This window comes from Anas acuta, chromosome 1 (genome assembly GCF_963932015.1).
Source record: "Anas acuta chromosome 1, bAnaAcu1.1, whole genome shotgun sequence".
Lineage (NCBI taxonomy): Eukaryota > Metazoa > Chordata > Aves > Anseriformes > Anatidae > Anas > Anas acuta.
The window spans coordinates 180,204,370-180,224,769 of NC_088979.1; the positions used below are offsets into that span (position 1 = coordinate 180,204,370).

General features: G+C 38.6%; 1 protein-coding gene and 1 long non-coding RNA gene across 2 annotated transcripts in view; one reads left to right on the forward strand and one right to left on the reverse strand.

Annotated features, from left to right (window-relative positions):
• Positions 1 to 2,927: 2,927 nt before the first annotated feature.
• LOC137849691 (uncharacterized) lies at positions 2,928 to 12,977 on the reverse strand. Its single transcript, XR_011092028.1, has 2 exons — positions 12,640 to 12,977; positions 2,928 to 12,293 (listed from the first exon to the last, which is right to left on the reverse strand). It is a non-coding gene; the product is annotated as an uncharacterized lncRNA (long non-coding RNA).
• A 41-nt stretch (positions 12,978 to 13,018) lies between these two features.
• KCND2 (potassium voltage-gated channel subfamily D member 2) overlaps positions 13,019 to 20,400 on the forward strand; it is a 292,278-nt gene continuing 284,896 nt past the window's right edge. Inside the window, exons 1-2 of the mRNA XM_068669572.1 lie at positions 13,019 to 13,501; positions 14,665 to 15,838. Coding sequence (XP_068525673.1) covers positions 14,724 to 15,838 — 1,115 coding nt within the window. The 5' untranslated portion in view covers positions 13,019 to 13,501; positions 14,665 to 14,723. The remainder of the gene's footprint in view (positions 13,502 to 14,664; positions 15,839 to 20,400) is intronic.

The window sequence follows — 20,400 nt, forward strand, 5'->3', positions numbered from 1 at the left end:
CAACCATAAATTCCTTTATTTGAAAAACTACCAACGTGTCAACTACATATACAATACAAACCAAAGCAACCAACCAAACAAACAAAACAAAGAAAATCAGAAAGAAATAGAAGTAACTTATCTTTATTTTTTTAACATGAAATATGCACTAAGCTACAGAAAACTTTCTTAGATCAAAATTAAAATGACACAAACATGGAATTTTCTTACTTTTGTATGATTGTATGCATGTACAACTTTTTCCTTATGTCATTTCTACTTTTCTTACCGTCATGATATTTACATTTCACCAAAGCAAATGGCAAAATATATCTTTTTCAAATATAACATAGTGTTTTGTTATTTGCTGGAAGGTTGAGTGCATTTACCCAAACACTATATTTAGGGATTTTGTATGTGAGGAAAAATAACAGAAGATTATGAATTCAGAGGAAAGAAAAGGCACAATTTTGTTCTGCTTTTATATCTTGGGGCGAAAAAAAAAAAATCCTTACTGCCCTTTGTTATTTTTAGTAAAGACAAGACTAAAGGAAATTATTTATAGTAGAAAAAGCATTTCTTTCATAGTAACAAGATTTCTTCAGTGGCATAACTGATAATAAACTTCCACTTTTGAAATTACAATTTTTCATGATACTCCAACAAATGTGTAGGCATTAAAATTCTTCTTCCAGTTTCAAAAGTTTAAATCTAAGTAAATCTGTTTGCTTCAGTGTATTTAATCAGACTAAAAATCAGTCAGTATAAAGCTGGAGTGAATTGGCTTGCAACAGTAAAATCAATCCTTGCTGAATTTTTCTAATATTGCATACAGAATATGAATTCTGCTCATTGTGAATTTTCACATATGGTAAATTAATTCTAGTAAGTTTGCTATTATTAATTTGTTTAACAATCTTTTTTTTTTTTCTGTAATTATAAATTTGGATTGTTTTTATTGCATTTCAAATATTAAAATGTCAGATATTTTATCCTTTGTTTAGCTCTTTTAATACTTTATATAAATATTAGTTAAAAAGAGAAATATTTTGTCTGGTGTTACATTAATTCAGTGACTGAAACATTAACATCTATTATTTATACAGTTTATTATGGATCAATACATCTTGATGCTGACTAAGAAAATCCATTTACACTTAGGCAGTTGCACTCAGAGCTGTAATTTTACCCATGTGGCAGCATAAGGAAACACAGATAATTCAAACTGGACCTTTGCCTGATGGTACTAAGGTTAATAGGAATGACAAACAAGGGATTTATTTTAATAATTATGACCCATTCTAGCATTTTCATGGGTGGTAAATAAGAACTTATTCTTGTGAGGTGTTCAGCATTCTTAGGTGTCATTAATTTAACCAGGAGCACAGTACTTTTTAGGAAGTGTACATCGCTAGCTCAAAATTAGGTTCCTAATTCCCTGCAATGAGTTTGAATTGTTAGCATATTTAGAGCTGTCTCATTTTTTCTCTAGTCTTCAGGGTCTGAATGCACTTAAACATTTACAAAATGTCACTGAAAATATAACACTTGAAAAATATGAAAAATTGGCCCAGGGCTTCAACCATAAAATAATACGGCAGGAAGAAATAGGAAAGAACATACTGCGGAGTGTCTTGAATATTTTCACAGAATAAATAATAAATAATAAATAATAAATAATAAATAATAAATAATAAATAATAAATAATAAATAATAAATAATAAATAATAAATAATAAATAATAAATAATAAATAGTAAATAATAAATAATAAATAATAAATAGAATAGAAATTTTCATAGACTAGAAAAAATGTTTCTCAAAACTTCTGTTCTCTCAGTTCTCTAAGTTACAGAGATCAGGGATAGCTTTTATCCTGGGAATATTGAGCTTTATCCCTAACCAAAGTTCATGAAGTTCACTAAAATTTTATTTAACAGTCACATGCAGTGACAACATAAAGCAACAATATAATGCAAAATAAAAATCTATAGATAGTTAGTTGTCATGACAATATTAACAACATAAGTATATTTAATTCTTATATACTGGAAAATAGGGGAAAATATGGTTATTACCTTGTTTGTCAATTTCTCTTTTGTAATCTCTTTTTAATGCTCACCTGAAATTGTTACATGTCTGCCTCTGCCAGCTTGAGAAAAGCCAGAAAAATCCCTATTATATAAAAATTTGCATGAATTAAGAGGTTCCTGTAGGCATAGGTTTTTACTAATGTTTAAGCATATTACACAGTTGTCATGCAAAGGTTCACTTCCTTAGCATCCCTTAGTAGATGACTTTCTGACTTTCTGGCCATGCCACAAAAATTAACAGGTCCTTTACAAGTTAAGGGTCTTTTTTTTTTTTTTTTTTTTTTTTTTTTTTTTTCCCAGTGACTGATAACTACTCTCCTCTTTTTAGTATTATTGTGATAATGAATAACCTGAATGGCCTCAAGTTGCTCCAGTGGAGGTTTAGGTTGGAAACTGGGAGACATTTCTTTTTAGAAAGAGTAGTCAGGCATTGGAACAGGTTGCCCAGGGAGGTGGTGGAGTTAAACATCCCTGGAGGTGTTTAACAAAAGGTTGGACAAGGTGTTTAGGGACGTAGTTTTGTGGGTCATCACCCACTGGTGGTAGGGGAATATTTAGACCAGATAATCTTTGGGGTCTTTTCCAGTCTTAATGTTTCTATGATTCTATAATTTTCTTTTAAACCTCCATTAATGTTCTTTTAAACATATATACATGTGCCTAAACAAGTCTATTTTGTATTATTTTTCCTGAGATCCCCACAGGCTAAAACGTGTTAGACACTGAATAGGGTCTAAACAGTATATGCCACCAAAGAGCTACTGTTCCAGAGCAGCTGCTGACAGCTCTGGTTAGTAGTACCTTGATCAGATGGCTACTTTTTTTTTTCTGTTTTGTTTTGTTTTGTTTTTGGTGTGTGTGTGTGCGTGCGCGCGTGCGCGTTAGTAGCTGTGGAAAAACTGCAGAAGGATTTACTACAGATTTTCATTCTTAATTTTAATCCTAGGTTGCAAATCAGGGGCATGGCAACCAGGCAAGAACAACCCTTCTGCTATTCTGTGTATGTCCAGATCTCTATTTTCTACAGTTAGTTGGCTAGAATCTCTCTGAATTAGCATGTCAAAATAAAGAGAGGTGGCAATTTGTAGCCTGGTTTTCTAGGTAATTGAGTAAATTTCTAAGTAATTGAGTGAATGCAATCATTTCCCATGTCAGTCTGTCTGTCAAACTCACAGTAATTCTGGAACACTATTTCAGAGGGGTAAAGAGCCTAAAGATAAGCAGTTTTTATAATTTTATGAGAACTGGCAAGTGGATGGAGAAAAGACACTCTATTATTAATCCTTCTGGAAGAGGCTAATGAGATCACCCTTTCTTAGATGTCAGAGACAGGAGGGAAAGCAGACATCATCAGTTATGCTGCACACAGAAATACTCAAAAAAAAAAAAAAAAGGTGTCCGTGTTATCTTATATATATATTATCTTCTGTTCTAATTCTGTTCTAGATGCTAGAACTGGGGGATTAATTAGAGGGGTACAGCATGGGTATGGAAAAGTTGATGTTCCATCTAGACAACACTTCCATTCAGCATGACAAATATAATTGGATGACCAAACTAATTGTGACTTACATGATTGATTTGCTTAAGCTGAGGCAAAGAGAGAAGAAGGAAAGAAGCAACAGACTTTAAGCCATGGCAGATCTTTCACTGATTCTGGAACCTTGAGCTATAAAAATTACTTCCTGTTGTTTCTTTTAACAGAGCTCTATTTACAGATGCAGAGAATCAGAGAATAGTTTGTGTTAAAAAGTACCTTAAGGATCATTTAATTCCAACCCTACCATGGGCAGGGACACCCTCCACTAGACCAGGTTGCTCAAAGACCCACCCAACCTGGCCTTAAACGTTTCCAGGAATGAGGCATCCACAGCTTCTCTGGACAACTTGTTCCAGTGTCTCATCACCCTCTGAGGGAAGAATTACCTCCTAATATCTAAACCTCCCCTCTTTTGGTTTAAAACAATTACCCCTTGTCTTATTGCTACACTGTCTGGCAAACAGTCCTTCACCATCTTTCTGGAAGTACTGAAAGGCTTCTATAAGATCTCTCCAGATAAATATTCCTGCTGCCTAGTGTTTCATCCTTCTGCTTTCTATTACCGTAATGTGAATTAGATTTAACAGTGTGTTTTTTTGGTTTTGTTTTTTTTGTTTGTATTTCTTTTTAATTCATATGGTGTACATCAAATATCTAGACTATAATTGCTATGGTCTTGAGGTTGTTTTATGTTATATTGCATAGCAGTTCTTTCCAATGACTGTGTAATGCTACATACACTACTAGAAGGAAACTAAAGATCTAATATCGTGATGATTTTTTTCCTTGCTTCAAGTTGTAATTCAAGTTAGATATTTTCTTGCTATTGATTTATGAACAACAAAATAATGTTCTTAATTGGTAAACAAAAGTACAGTCTCCTTATGAATCAAGAAGGATATTATTGAAACATACTTTTAGCTTGGATGACAATAATTTTTGCAAGCCCTCTGTTGTCTTAGCTGCATAATTTGTGACAGAATAATTTATGCTGAAAATTATCACTGAGGTGAACATTTTTTCTTCTATCAAGAAAACATTTGTTTAACTTTCTGAAGAAGTTAAATAATGAGTAAGTCTAGTTTGTCTCTGTGTCTACTCTGCATTGGTGCAACCTCACCTTGACTACTGTGTGCAGTTTTGGGCACTGCAGTACAAAAAGGACATGAAACTACTGGAGAGTGTCCAAAGAGCTACAAAGATGCCGAAGTGGGTAAAGTGGAAGACATAAGTGAAACAGCTCAGGTCATTTGGTTTGTTCAGCCTGGAAAAGAGGAGGCGGAGGGTTCATCATGGTCTATAGCTTCCTCACAAGGGGAAACAGAGGGACAGGCACCGATCTATTTTCTCTGTTGACCAGCAATATGAGCCAAGAGAATGGAGCCAAGACATGACAGAGGTTCAGGATGGAATACAAGAAAAGGTTCTTCACCAAGAGGGTGGTCAGCCAATGGAACAGGCTCCCTAGGGACATAGTCACGGCATCAAGCCTGTCGGAATTTAAGAAGCATTTGGACTGTACACTTAGTCATATAGTCTGAAATCTGATTTTTGGGTAGACCTGTGTGGAGGCAGGCGTTGGTCTTGATCCTTGTGGGTCCCTTCCAACTTGGGATATTCTATGATTCTATGATTAATATTTTTTGGATGCATATAAATCATAAAGACTGATAAATTTTATGTGATTTTCAACTGTAACTTCTTGATTTTATGGTTGTTAGTACGGATACCTCAGCATCTAGTCTAATTCACAAATTTCTCAGGACTTGTTAACTTAGCCTTACACCCTCATTTATTTACACAGGAAGAAAACTGGTCTTAGCCGTAATGAAAAAAGGCTAGCTTTATTTATTTATTTATTTATTTATTTATTTATTTATTTATTTATGTTTACCATTTTTTAATTAAGTTCGTGTGAACAGTCATCTGGGTAATGTTTCACTTTAGTAGAAAGACTCTTCAACATTCTATTTCATGCTTTCTTCCTATTGGAAGTTTGGATTCAACAGTCACTGCAGCCATGTGGACATGTCCATGTGGACAGCCACAAACATTTTATTTCCTTCCTAAGCTGGAGAAGTTTCTTTCTATAAAGGACTGCTTTCTCATTGCAGTTTATGCAATTATAAAGCAATCATTAACATGAAAGGAGTTTTATATTTCCTGCTCTGAACTGTGGTACAGGGGCTATTAGCAATTACTGGCATAAAAAGTGCCCCTTCAGGCATCTCTCCAGATATTCCCAAGTTTGAAGAGTTACCAGCTCCATGCCAGTGTCCACTCTGCTAAGAGCTGGATGGACAAAGGAAGTAATTTTTAATGCAAGATAATATCTTTATTCAATCTACTAACTTCTGAAAAATGTTCTATAATCATTTGTGCCAGTGAATGACACATTGTTTCTACTAACTATATTCTTGCACATATTCATCTCTTTCATATGGGATTCCTGTAAAGCTGCTGAGATTTAAAATGGTGGAAGCTTTGCTAGAACAGAAACCATTTATTGAAATTGGGTAGAATACAATTCAGTTGCTCTCAGACAGAGCTGTACTACCCCTCTTTGTGTATCCTCTACATAAGGTACTAAATAGCAGGACCAATCTAGTAACAAAGCAGTTTAGAAAGGATTTGCAATATAAGAGAGATGGGACTAATTAGGCAAGGAGCCACTGATCGTTGTGAAGCTTTTGCAGGAACAGAGGAAGGTGGCTGACATCCAAACCCTACATTTCCTGGAATACAGAGAAAAAGGACTGCATCTAAAATTATAAAATTTGTATAAATCTTGAAAGATTGCCATGCTATGAGTATGTTATAGAGTGAAAATTAAAACAAAACAAAACAAAAAGAAGTCAAAAGCTGTGAAGTCAAAAAAAAAAATCACTACTTTTTATTTTATTTTGGATGATAAATCATATTACCATACAATCTGTTATCTATTAGAATAGATATCTGCAGAGAAAGGTCTGCTAATGAAAAATACACACACATATATATATATTTATAATATAAAGCATCATATTTTTTATTTATATATAGATCTCAAAAAATTGCCAAAGTCCATTACAAAGACTTAGGTATGAAAAATCAATATGGGAACTCCTGAAAAATAAAAGCATTCATTTTATCCAATTTGATTTGTTCATCTATATTTTCTACCAGTTCACCACAATTTCAAAATCTTTAGCTATATCGCCCATGTTAATTAAAGCAGCACCAAATATAAAGGATACAAACCTTTTCTTATTTTCTTCAGCTAACATTATGTATCTATTCTATCAGATATCACCCCAACTGAGCAAAGATTTCATTATTCCACTGAGCAAAGATTTTGTAATTCCGTTGAGCAGATGACTTTCATAAGTAGATAGACAAGGATATTAGGGTTTTAGATAGCCTGAAGTAAGGAGCTTAAGAGAAGAGGATGAATGTTATTCTGTGGAGTTCTTCATATTCTGGAAGAATATGAATCTGGAAGCTACTGAATTGTAAACTAACATTTTACCTTGTCTTTTTTTTTTTTTTTTTTTAATCTATATACTCTTTTAAAGGAATGAAGTAACCTGATTTGAAATTGGAAAGGTTCAGGCTTTCCAAGATTGTGCACATTTGTGTCGTCCAATTCTCTGTAGCCACCCTGGTGGAGTCTGTGTTATGCATGGTTATACTGGACGACAGACTGACCATGTCCCTTTCAGTATTACTCCCTGTGGATTAGTTTTGTTGTGCAATTTTGCAACCGTCTTTGAAAATCATATTTCCAGACAAGCTCCTTTCCTGACAAGAGTGAGATTCCCTTCTTATTTACCTTTTTCAGTTCTTTAAAGCTGAAGAACTTAAGGTCCAAGGTATGATTCAGGACCTTAACTAAACTCCTTATTTATTTATTTATTTATTTATTTATTTATTTATTTATTTATTTATTTTATTGTGTTTCAAACCATTTTGTTCTGTTTAGCCAAGCTTTCTTCTAAATATAGAAGGAACACATGAAGGAATGGTTATAACTGAAATATAGACTATGAATTCTGCAGATATTTTCTGTCTGTTGCATTATGACTTCTATATGCATTGCTCTTTGAGACACAGCATAGAAGTTAAATCATGTCTGACATATATTTTACCCAATGGCTCAAGCAAATTATGAGACATATTTTAGAGAATCTGGGCACAGAAACAGGGCAAATAAAAATATCAAATTTTGCAACTTTAAAAGAGTACATTGTTATGAACTGATGCATAGATTTGTAAGAACCAAGTGCTTAATCAGTACCTCTCACTTCGTATGAAGAGATAATGTTTCTAATCCATGTGTACATTCTTCCAAGAGGGCTTCTTACCTGTTTTATGTTTGTGTTTGTTTGTTTTTTTTAGGTGCTTGGAAAGTGAAAGACATCTGATGATACTAGAGACTCTGCACATGATTAGAAATGTGGCTTTGGGGACAAAATAGACTTGGTAAGGAAATGCTTTTTAAATACTTCCCAAAGTGCTTCGATGCAGCCAGAAATATGAACTTAAAGGGTAATTAGTTTTCTGCATTAATTCACTGGACATTTAAAGTCCAGGATCATTTTTCCATTGACTTAGCAGACCAGCTGTAGCTGTCATTGTCAGGCTTATCCTAACTTAAAGTACCTTACTAAGACTCCTAAGTTAAGGACCACAGTCATTGAAGTCTGCCTTTTATAGTCAATGGATTTGACTATACACTCAGATATACTCCTGCATATACTCAGACTGTAAATAGGATAAATTACTCTCAGGAGCTGTTCCTCCAGACCATCAAATTACGAAGTTAAAGTAAATTAGGTATCACAGGTGCCTTAAGCTAAATTGGTAGAAATTGGGCCTCATTATATAGCTGAAACAACTATCCCTTTAAAGATAGTATGTGAGTCAAAATATGAATTTAAAATAAGAAATATGTATTTATGTAATGTTTAAAAATGTTTATTTATCATTTCACTAGTGGGTAAAATATCACTAATTTCCAGAGGAATTTTCAGTGCTTAACGTGACTAATACATACTTTAGTAGAATTAATTTTTTATATAATGCCCTGCACATCAAGAAAAACATATACAATCAGTAAATTGTTAATTGTTGGTTTAGAGAGGATTAAGCAAAAATCTTTGAGATCAAGTCAGACGCTTCTGAAATCTGTAAGGTCTTGAGATCATTCTAAGTACTCACTTAACTTCACCTTAAGCAAAAGAGAAATCACAATGCCGATAGCTCTGCCTTTCTCTTCCATCCAAGAAGTCTGTAATAAATGCATTAAAAATCTTTTCTAGAGAACTTTTTTTTTTTTTTTTTTAAAATAATGTCTATACTAACTCTCAGCTTGACTTTGGAATTTAAAAGAAATTTTCTATGCTTCCCCAAAGTACATCTTAACACTTGGCCAGTGAGAAGTAACTTTTCAGGTCCACAGCAACCCATTTCTCCATATAGAAAGAAGGACAATGAGCACATGCACTTGTGCATGTGAGTGACCTGTGCCTATTTTAGCAAACTACTAGCAAGATGGCTTTTTTCTTTGAAAAATTATGCCCATATCAAAAGCTGCCTGTCTAGCCCACAGTACAAAAACCACCTAGATTTAGATGAGACAAATCCATGAAGGCAGTGAAACTATATATAGAGAGTTTTCACTATATATATTCATATTAATTTGATGTTTGACCAAAGCATTTTTTTACTTCTATTTTAAAATGAATTATTTTCTTCTGCTTGAGAAAGATATTCTTAATCTTGTGATCCATTTTTTCAGTGGGACTAAGTGATCAGCACTCTAGCTATCATTATATCAGTGTTTCTCTACATAGGTGTCTCAGGAATGTTCCTTAATTGAATAAACAAACAAACAAATTAACAAAACAAAACCAACTAAAACAAACAAACAAACAAAAAAAATACCAAAGAAATCAAAAGAAATAAACACCAAAAGCCCAGGCCTCTTTTGTTCAGAATGAGAACTTAGACCTTATATCAACCATGAAGTAAAGAAGGAAGATCGGTAGAATTTTCTTTTAGTAATAACCAGAGTGTATCTTGGAAGAAATATCTGTATTTTGAATATTAATAAGTAACTGTGGTTCCTATAAATCAGGAAAAAAACTCAGCTTTTATTGACCAAATAGTACATAAACATGCCTTTTATCTATACTATCTATACTTATCCTAGAGGGGAAATGTAGCATAAACTGAGAACACAGTTATCTTTGCATGATTTTCTGTGTTTTGTATTGAATATACAAAAAATCTTAGCATATGTATAAAAGAATTGTGAAATTAACTTCTAGACTAGAGAGAAAGGAAAAAAAGTCAAAGTTCATGCTGAAACTTGAAGTTGAGACTTAAAAGGTGACATTAAATATTTGCACTCTTCTTTTCTCAAAAGGAAAGACTACTAGCTTAATACTAAAGGAATTACGAATAAGAGGTGTATGTGATTCAGACTGTAAAGCAAATTCATATCAAATATTCTAAATGCTTCTAAAAATGTTAAAGAAAAAATAAATGTGCTAATATAAACTTATGCTTCATAACTGTTATCTTCTTTAATCCTTAGAGAGTTCTTTGTGCCTCCTGACTTTGTAAAGAATTAAGAAACAGCTCATACGAGAGTCCATTGTTACGTTCCCTTCAGTACCATTTTCTTCTTTTCCTACAATTACGAGGATTTATTTTCTTTGCTTCAAAATAGGATTTTTGTCTCATTTGAGTCCCTGCTACTTAATTCCTACTTGAAGTCATAATCCTCCCTGTCACATCACACCAATCTCTTCAAAGCCAATTGTGATGTCACAGTTTCCTGATCTTGACTTCAGAGGAGCTGATTATTTACGTACACTTTATGTACCAGAATTTAGTTTCTTCATACAAAAAAAGGAATGAATACTGAAGACAGTTTCAAGGCACTAAATTCAAGGCACAAGCTGTGAAAGTATGCACTTCCTGTTTAGCACTTGTCAGTAGTATTTTAATGGACTTTCTGCTAGAATAAAGAGGAAATAGAATACACTTACCTACACAGTCTTTGTCTTTTCCTAAGGAGGATTTCTAAAAGAGGCTTCTCTGATTGTCCACAAAAAAATAAGGTGAGGTGATCATCTTTCCAAATAGTCAGTGGTATTAGGAAAGAGTTTCAACCTGGACGGGTTTCAAACCTCTGATTTAAAACAATCATAGTGTTGCAACACCACATGATATTCACTGTCTAAGTGTTTTGTTGTTGTTGTTTTGTTTGGTTTTCATTTCGTTTTGTTGTTTGGTTGTATTGGTGGTTTTGTTTTGTTTTGTTTTTTCCCTTCTCGTTTTTCCTGATGAAATGTGGTAAGTCTATGAAGCAACATTAGTATTACAACAAGAAACAAAGTGATTATTTAAGGGAACCCCTTCTCATCTGTACAGGGGGGTAAACACCTTTGTTGGAAGTGAAGAATCCTATTCTATAAAAACTGCATAGAAAGAGCAACTGAAAACACTATCTGCTTTCTGTAAAACCAGTCAACTTAATAAAGCTGAGCAAAATAAGAGCAACCATTGGTTTCAAAAAGATTCTGTCGCTGAAAAGGAAACCTCTCCTGATTATTTGTCAGAAAAGGAAGCCCTGTATTACTGTCTCAGTGCTGACAAGACCATAAATTGGCCTTTATTAATTGCCATGGGATTGTCTTTTTGCATCACCAAATTAAAACCCCCAATCTTTCATATGAAAGAAGAATAACCAAGTCACCGAAAGCTCCATACCAACATGTTGACTGACTGATTTCAAATGAACGGATTATTTTGTATGATACAGTGTACTGAACATTTGACTAAAAAAAAAAAAAAAAGAAACAGCAGTAAAACTACAGAAAGTATCCCTTATTTTATGCAATATTTCATTTCATGTGGTTTGATGTGTGTGATTGATCACCATTATAAGTTCTCCTAAATTAGGAATTACACTCAAACATTTTTAAACCTTTTCATGCCATGAGTTCAAATATTTCTGATGGGAACAGCTTAGAGGCTACTGACAGAGTTTGAGAGCACTGACAGTGTTCTTTTTTCTTTTCCATGGGAACTTACACAAGAGCTAATGCATACTGAAGCTATGCATACTGTTAAAATATAGAAAAGAGATAATTCTCAGGCTTCAGTATATACTTGGCTTATTTCACCATTTCGTCTGTGTTTTTTTGTTTGTTTGTTTTGTTTGTTTGTTTGCTTGTTTTTCCTGTGTTTTGTTTCAAATTTCTTTCACATATGCCCAAGACAGGTTATCAGAGGGGGAGGTTTGGTCAGAATATCTTCAGGTATAATGAAACACGTTTACTCTGAGCTTCCTTAGCACGTTTTCTGTCCTACTGCTACAAGGAAACAAACGTAAATTACAAGGAACACCTTGTGCTATCTTGATTCTATCTCAGTGAAGACGACACTGAATGTACCTTAATTAATTAATTAATTAATTAATTAAAACACGGAGAAAACCTTTTATTTATTGCAGCTAAGGGCACGTAGAGCCCATTTTGCCCCGCAGATGCGGCGGTGCTGTCAGCTCGGTGCGGCCGGCGGCGGCGGGGCCCTGCAGCATCCCAGCGGGCGAGCGGCGGGGCGCGGCGCGGCGCGGGGAGCCCACACGGCCCCGGCGGGGAATTCGCTTCCCGTCATCCACACGCCATCTAGCGACGGAAAAAAAAAAAAAAAAAAAAAAAAAAAAAAAAAAAAAAAAAAAAAAGAGGTGGGGGGGGCATGGCTTTTCACGAGAGCGGAACGGAGAGAAGGAGGAAAAGGCTCCCATAGCCGTCCCAGCTCTCGCCTTTCCCAAAGCTGGTAAGGGGCATTTGGATATTGCAGCGAGAACTCCGGTAGTGAGGAGCATCGCCAGGCATTTCACCCGCCTCTTCAATCTTTCTTTCACTAAATAATCGTTCCCCTTCCCCTGAAACGAGCTGGCGCGCCCGAGAAATCCTCTAGATACCTCACCTAAGCCATCCCCGCTGCCCTACCCGAAACACCGATTCCTACCCGAAACACGGCGAACTCCAGAGGCTCTGCGCGGCGCTGCCGGCGGAGGGCTTGGACCGGGCGATCCCGGCCCCGCAGAGACACACGCACGGAGAGAGCCACACGGACAGAGCCACACGGACAGAGCCACAGACACGCACACACACAGACGCACACACACAGACACACACACACACACACAGACACACACACACACACACACACACACACACGGGCGCTCCCCTCCAGCCCCGCCGCCGGCAGAGCCCCTTTGTTCCGCGATGCTCACCCCCCCACCCCACGCCCCCTTATCTCCCCCTCCTCCCCCGCGCCCCGCTCCACCGCCCCCCTGCGCCTCCCTCCCCTGCGCCCCTCGCCCGCGGGTGGCGGCGGCGGCGCGGCAGGGCAGGGCGGCATGGCCCGCCCGCCGCGGGGGAGGCTGCGGGAAGCCCCCCCCCCGCCCCCGGCCGCGGCAGGGCCTCGCCGCCGCCGCCCGCAGCCCGCAGCCCGCGGCAGGGGCAGGGGCAGCGGCCGCAGCCGCAGCCGCGCCTGACGGCAGCCCCGCGCCGCAGGATCCGCGCCCCGCAAAGGACGTGCTCCGCCGAGTTGCCAGGCGCGATTACGTTTTTTTCTTTTTTTTTTTTTTTTTTTTTTTTTTTTTCTCCCCCCACCCACCCCTTGAACTTGTTGCTTGGCGCTCGGCGGTGGCGGAGGGGGTGGGGGTGGGGGAAAGCCTTATTATCGATGTCCCTTTGGATGCGATCGCGCTTTCTCAGGAGCAACTACTTCCCCGCCGTTCCCGGAGGGGCGCGGAGATCCAGCGGCGGAGCCCGTATTTCCAAAAGTCTCTATGCAACTGAGCGCTCTCGCCAGACTTTCACAGGTAGGTGCCGCAGGCTGGACACGTCCGGAGGGATGCGAGAGCAGAAGCGAGGGGAAGGGGTGAGAGGCGGGATTGATCTGGCCCCACCAAGCCGCGACCTGCAGCGCCGGGGCCCCGCGCCCCTGCCCCGCGCCCGCCTCCTCGTCCCCCCCCCCCCCCCCTTCCCCCCTGGCCTCCCCCGGCGCCGGGGAGCCCCTGCCCCGCTGCCGCTCCAGCACCGGGCTCCCCGGCTTCGTCCTCCGCCGCCAGCTCCCAAGGATGTCCCCCAGCATCCTACCCTCAGCGGGAGGCTCCGAAGCCCCCGCACCTCCCCTCGCCACCGCGGCCCTGCCTGGCCCCTCTGTCCCCGCTCTGGATCAGACCCTTTCCCTGCCCCGACGCCCTGTTAGGGGAGGAATCCCTCCACGCCGCCCGATCTCTGCCCCGAGGCGCTCCCCCCCTCGCCCCTCTGCCCTTCAACGCCTTTCCTCCACGGAAAACTTGCCTTAAAGTTTAATGCTGCCGCCCGGAGCTCCTCCCCTTGCCCCGCCGGCTCCCACGGCCCCTAGCCTGGGTCAGGAGGAGTCCCCGGGGCGGCGATCAAGGTCAGCGAGAGGATTCGTCCCGCTGCTGCTCCAAGGCTGCGGCCGTGGGGGGCGGCCCGCCCGGCCCATCCTCTCCTCCCACCCACGGGGAGCGGGCGGCGGCGCCGGGCAACCCCGCTGCAGCCCTCCCGGGAAGGGCTTCGCTGGCGGCCGCGGCCCGGCCGGCAGCGGGCGGGGAGCGCAGAAGGGGCGGGCGGAGAGGCTGCATCGCGCGTGGAGGAGAATCTCCTTCCAGGTGGCTGCACCGCTGCACCAGGGCTACCAGGCGGCTCCCGGGTTTAGAGCTCCGTTGACTGCTGCTTCCATCCGGGGGCCTCGCATGGACCTCGTATCCCAAGGATCTAGCTGCTAGAGTTGTAGCTGCTTTGAATACGTTGATTTTCCAAGTGCCCTGGTTTATTGTCCTAACTGTCCAACCAGCCCCTGGAAAGGACATTCTGGGACCAAAAAAAAAAAAAAAAAAAAGGAGGAATCCAAAAGGTGGCCCAGTTAATGCTACAAATCACAACAATGTTCGGAAATTCTGTTGCCTTGAAAATGTGTGAGCATTTGTATTTTTCTTTTCCATTTGTGTTTCAGTGTCTGGACCAGAACTGTCTGTAAATTTGCTTCTTCAGCTGTAGTAGCTGTTTGGGACCATGGCAGCAGGAGTAGCAGCATGGTTGCCCTTTGCCAGGGCAGCAGCCATAGGATGGATGCCAGTGGCTACAGGTCCCATGCCAGCTGCTCCACGGCAGGAGAGGAAGCGAAGCCAGGACTCTCTGATTGTGCTGAATGTAAGTGGTATCCAATTCCAGACGTGGCTGGACACCTTAGAGCGCTACCCTGACACTCTGTTGGGCAGTTCGGAGCGGGACTTCTTTTACCACCCTGAGACACAGCAGTACTTTTTTGATCGTGACCCTGACATTTTCCGCCACATTCTCAACTTCTACCGTACTGGGAAGCTTCATTATCCCCGCCAGGAGTGCATCTCTGCTTACGATGAGGAGCTGGCTTTCTTTGGCATCATCCCTGAGATCATTGGTGACTGCTGTTATGAGGAGTACAAGGATCGCCGACGTGAGAATGCTGAGCGCCTGCAGGATGATACCGATCAGGATCATGCAGCTGAGAGCTCACTGCCCTCAATGACAGCTCGGCAGAGGATGTGGCGGGCCTTTGAAAATCCCCACACCAGTACACTGGCTCTGGTCTTCTACTATGTCACTGGTTTCTTCATTGCTGTCTCTGTCATTGCCAATGTGGTGGAAACAGTGCCCTGTGGGGTAAGCCCGGGTCGCATCAAGGAGCTACCCTGTGGAGAGCGCTATGCTGTGGCTTTCTTCTGTCTGGATACCGCCTGTGTCATGATCTTCACAGTTGAGTATCTCCTACGCCTGCTGGCAGCCCCTAGTCGCTACAAATTTGTGCGCAGTGTCATGAGTATCATTGATGTGGTAGCCATCATGCCATATTACATTGGCCTGGTGATGACAGATAATGAAGATGTCAGTGGGGCTTTTGTGACACTAAGAGTCTTTCGTGTCTTCAGGATCTTTAAGTTTTCCCGCCACTCGCAGGGGCTGCGTATCCTGGGCTATACCCTCAAAAGCTGCGCCTCAGAGTTAGGCTTCCTCCTCTTCTCACTCACTATGGCCATCATCATCTTTGCCACAGTCATGTACTATGCAGAGAAAGGTTCATCAGCCAGCAAGTTCACCAGCATCCCTGCAGCCTTCTGGTACACCATTGTCACCATGACAACACTGGGGTAAGTGCAGCTGGTGTTTGGTTACAGCCAACATTTCAACAAGTGTGTTGGCAAGAAGGAAAAGTGCTCAATTTAAAAAAATAAATTTGATAGAGAAAATGTGAGGGTATGTTTTTGTCATGGAATGTCATGAATACAACTTAGCGCTTAGTCTTTCACATGGTGAATTGAGTTAAAAGTGTTGCTGAAGTTAAAGTGACCTAAAACTCCAAATTAAAGATACATTGGAAAAAAAAAAAAAGCAAACAAAAATTAATTCCCAAAACTATTTTCTGTCTTTACTATTTTCTCTGACATTTTGTTTTAGTTAGTGAAATTGGAATATTTTAGGAAAATCTATGAGTTATTCCTTGGAATTCTAACAGTGTTATGTTTGCTGGCAGGACAAGTTACAGTGTTGCTAAAGTAGTAATAGGGTGCAATATTTTAATTTGATCATTCATGAAAGGATGTGGATCTGCCATTTTGTTTGAAGTGATGTGTTGATGTAGACTTGGATATTGAGTTGGATATTGCAGAGTGATTTGCTTTCATGGAAATAAAGCAAGTATAGATACCTTAATCTTCACAAAAATGATTCCTAATTTCATTTAAGACTCTGGATATCTGTCCTTTGATTTTACGTAACTATAACTTGGTCTCAAGTAAATGACATGTCAAGCTATGCTGACCCATGACAGATTCTAGAAAATGATCTGAGAAAATGTAAGATTTTTATATGACAAATCTAGTTTATGTATTAAAACATAATTCTAATGACATTATGCAGTCTTCCAGAGAATTAGGAATTTAAAAATGCTGTTGTTGACATTAGTCAGACCGCAATGAAGTTTACTGGAAAAGGGTGATAGTATTTTTTAAAGTTTCTTACTGATACTGGAATCTTATTGTAGAAGCTGATTCTGTGTACAAGGTTGTTAAATCTATTTGTCTGTAATTCTGACATGAATTTAGAAGGCTGACTAATTTAAGAAGCTAATTTTGAGAGGTAAAGTATGAGCTGTGAAACTGAAAATTTGTTATACCTTAGATGTTTTTTTTTCTAGTTATTTAATAATTATGGTTGAAAGTCAAACTTTTTACTTTTCTAAAGCAAAAGCTCATCATTTTATTAATCAAGCATTTTGCCACATCCTATTGGGAAAGTTGAGATTTATGAAACATGTAAAATTTTTAAATTTAACAAAATGAAAATGCTTTATTATACCATAATGAACAAGTTGATTTATTATGTGCAATTTAATTTAGTTGGGAAACGGACATAGAAAATATTGAAAAAGATAATGGGTCTGTGTTATGCCAACAGTTTTTGCACAGGGCTTTTATCTTCAGCATGATATAAAAATGAAGATAAATATAGTGCATTGTAAATATTTCATTACTTGTAAGGGCAAGTTATGCTAAAAAGGAGTGACAGGAGCTTTGGGGATTTTAGTCTGCTTTTAAGGTTGCTGGATTTTTTAGGTTTTCACTTTCTTCAGGTAGTGACAAACTGAAGGGAGAAGTTAACATAAGGAACAAGTTATATATGCAAAGCAGTTTCATAGTCCTATGCTTTCTGATGCTGACCCTTTTTGCAACATCTTTTTAATAGTGATGATTTCAACAAGTTATTTCTTGAGAATTTATCAGTATTCAGAATGAATAATCATATTATAGAGGAGCAGGAACTGGTCTGTATTTTTTTGCAATGAAAGATGTTTCTTGAGTAAGTTGTTTTCACTGTTATGGGCGCAGTTTTGACAGTACTTGTCCATGGTACTGAACACAATTTTGTCCTCAGCAGTAGGGTCAGTTTGCAGTTTATTATTACATGGGTATGATATCTATTTGGTGTTGTTAAGTTTTGTTTGTTTCTTTCATGAAATAATGAATACAATCCTATAGTTCCAGGTTTTGAGGTGTTATACTGCATACTGATGAGATTTGAACATCATTAAAAATCTCTGAATAAAACCTAAAACCATGCAGCCAAACATTCATGATCTGAGGGGAAATAAAAAAGTTAAAAAGAAAAATGTATGCTTGACTCAGTTTTAGAGGTAGTTTTCACAGAGAAAATTTTGAGCAGGTTGCACTGATATTCAGAGCTTCACCCTCTGAAGTTCAGATATAAGTTCAGATATGACAGACATCCCAAATTTCTGGGAAGTCTTTAATCAGTGGATTAGCTAGATGATGTCCTTTTAATAATATCATGATAACCATATAAAAATTACGTTTAAATGTTAAATACATATGAATAATTTAAATAAAATTAACATAATAAAAGCTTTGAACTCTTTTTAGTTGATGGAATAATTACACTAAAAGAGAGGGAAATTACAAGGAAAAGCAGCAAGGGTCAGTGAAAGCTGATTGTAATTAGTACTGCTACCTTTGCTTCTGTTAAAGGTCTTCTCATCCACTCACTAATGTAGAACTCCCATTCATTTTTAATTTTAGTTTTAGCTGAATTAGAGCTTTATAAATGGGCTCTATATGAACAACATTTTTTCTTTTAGGAACAAAGCTAGCTGAAATATCCTATTTTTGAAATGACAATACCACACAGCAGGCTATCTGAAATATTACAAAAATGCCTGAAAACTAATACTGAATAATATACTAATATAAAGTTGAGGTTTTGAGTCCTGGTGTCATTTTCATATTTTCTAGATAGCAAGGGTACTGAGTAAGTGATCTTTGTATTCTGGGGAGTTATTATAATGGAAGCAGGGCTATATTTCTCAGTTCTGCATGATTGCTGAACAATTAAAGCATCTTTTAAAAACATAGGTTACATTTTTCTCTGCAGAGTGACAGTGACTTCAAATATTACTGCATTTTAACCTCCAAGGACATTCCAGCTCTTAACTGTTCTTGACTACTCAACTCAAGTAATACATAGTTGTATATAGAGACGTTATATTTTCATATAAGATAGGGAAGAAAGGAAGAGATGAAGGAAGCAAGGAAGGAAGAAGGGAAAAAAAAAGTTGAAAGGTGAAGAAGAAGAAAGGAAGGAAGGAAGGAAGGAAGGAAGGAAGGAAGGAAGGAAGGAAGGAAGGAAGGAAGGAAGGAAGGAAGGAAGGAAGGAAGGAAGGAAGGAAGGAAGGAAGGAAGGAAGAGAAAGAACGAGAGAATGAGAGAACGAGAGAGAGAGAGAAAGAGAAAGAAAGAAAGAAAGAAAGAAAGAAAGAAAGAAAGAAAGAAAGAAAGAAAGAAAGAAAGAGAGAGAGAGAGAAAGAAAGAAAGAAAAAGGGAAAACAGAAGGAAGGAAAGATAAAAGAGAAAAAACAGAAGAAGAAAGGGGGAAAGAAAAGGGGGAAGAAAGGAGAGAAAAAAGGAAAGAAGAAAAGCACAATGAGAAAGGAAAGGGGAAAAAAGAGAAATGGAAAAAAGAAGGAAGAGAAAGAAGAAGAAAGAAGAAAAAATGGAGAGAGTAAGGAAGGAAGAGAGAGAAAAATAAGAGCAACAGAAGATAGAAATAAAGAAAGGAAGGAAGGAAGGAAGGAAGGAAGGAAGGAAGGAAGGAAGGAAGGAAGGAAGGAAGGAAGGAAGGAAGGAAGAGAGGGAGGGAGGGAGGGAGGGAGGGAGGGAGGAGGCAGAAAGGTGGCTAGAATAATGGCACTCACTATTCCAGAAACTGAGCTGTCTGCTTTCAAAATTCAGTTTTATATTTTATCTGTATTCTTGCAAAAGCAAAATAGGGAAGAGGGACAAGAGAATAAAAATGAAAAACATCACAAAGCAGTTTGTGGTGATTCAAGATTTAAAAAAAAATCATAAAAGTTAGGGACAAAAAGGTCAAGAAGCAGGGAAGTGTAAAACATGTCAGAGAAAAAGGCTCGGCTTTATTGAACTGGGACTGACAGACTTACATAGGGGCTTGTGAACATCTACATCCATAATGGCATAGTTATGACACCTGCTGCTGTCACCTTACAACATGGTAATCCAATAACATTCCTTCAGCCCTGTCAGTAGCCAGCTAGAATAACTGGTAAGGTTTTGATGGTGTCAAGGTGATGTTTGTTCCCAAATTTGGCAGAGCTGTAGTGTACTTTAATGCTTTATAAATACATTATACTTCAAATAAGGAACACGGTGCTCTTTTGTGACTAGTTCCAAAGCAATCTCACTGCTATATAAAACATTTATATTTATAGGATTTACATTGGACAGCTTTGTCAGGTCATGTAATACATTTGTAGATGAGCACAATATTTTATGGGAAGAAGTTAAAACATAAGACCATTTATTTGTTTTGATTATGTAAACTAGAAGTGTGTCTTCTAGAAACAATAAACCACCCATTCATTTTCATTATTTTTTAACAGAGCCCATAATGTATGAGGGACATATCATGTTCCTTGTACTGAAGACATTAAAATCAGACAGGTGACTGAATGTGACAGTAGAAAACTTCAAGTAGTGAACAGGGTAATAGGATGATGGATTTCGTTTTCCTACACATTCCATTCTCTTTTCCATTCTCATCACATCCCTGGGGTATGTTCCATCTATTCATTTTCTTTGCTTTTCTTTCAAAATACCATTTTCCATAGTCTTCCTATTTT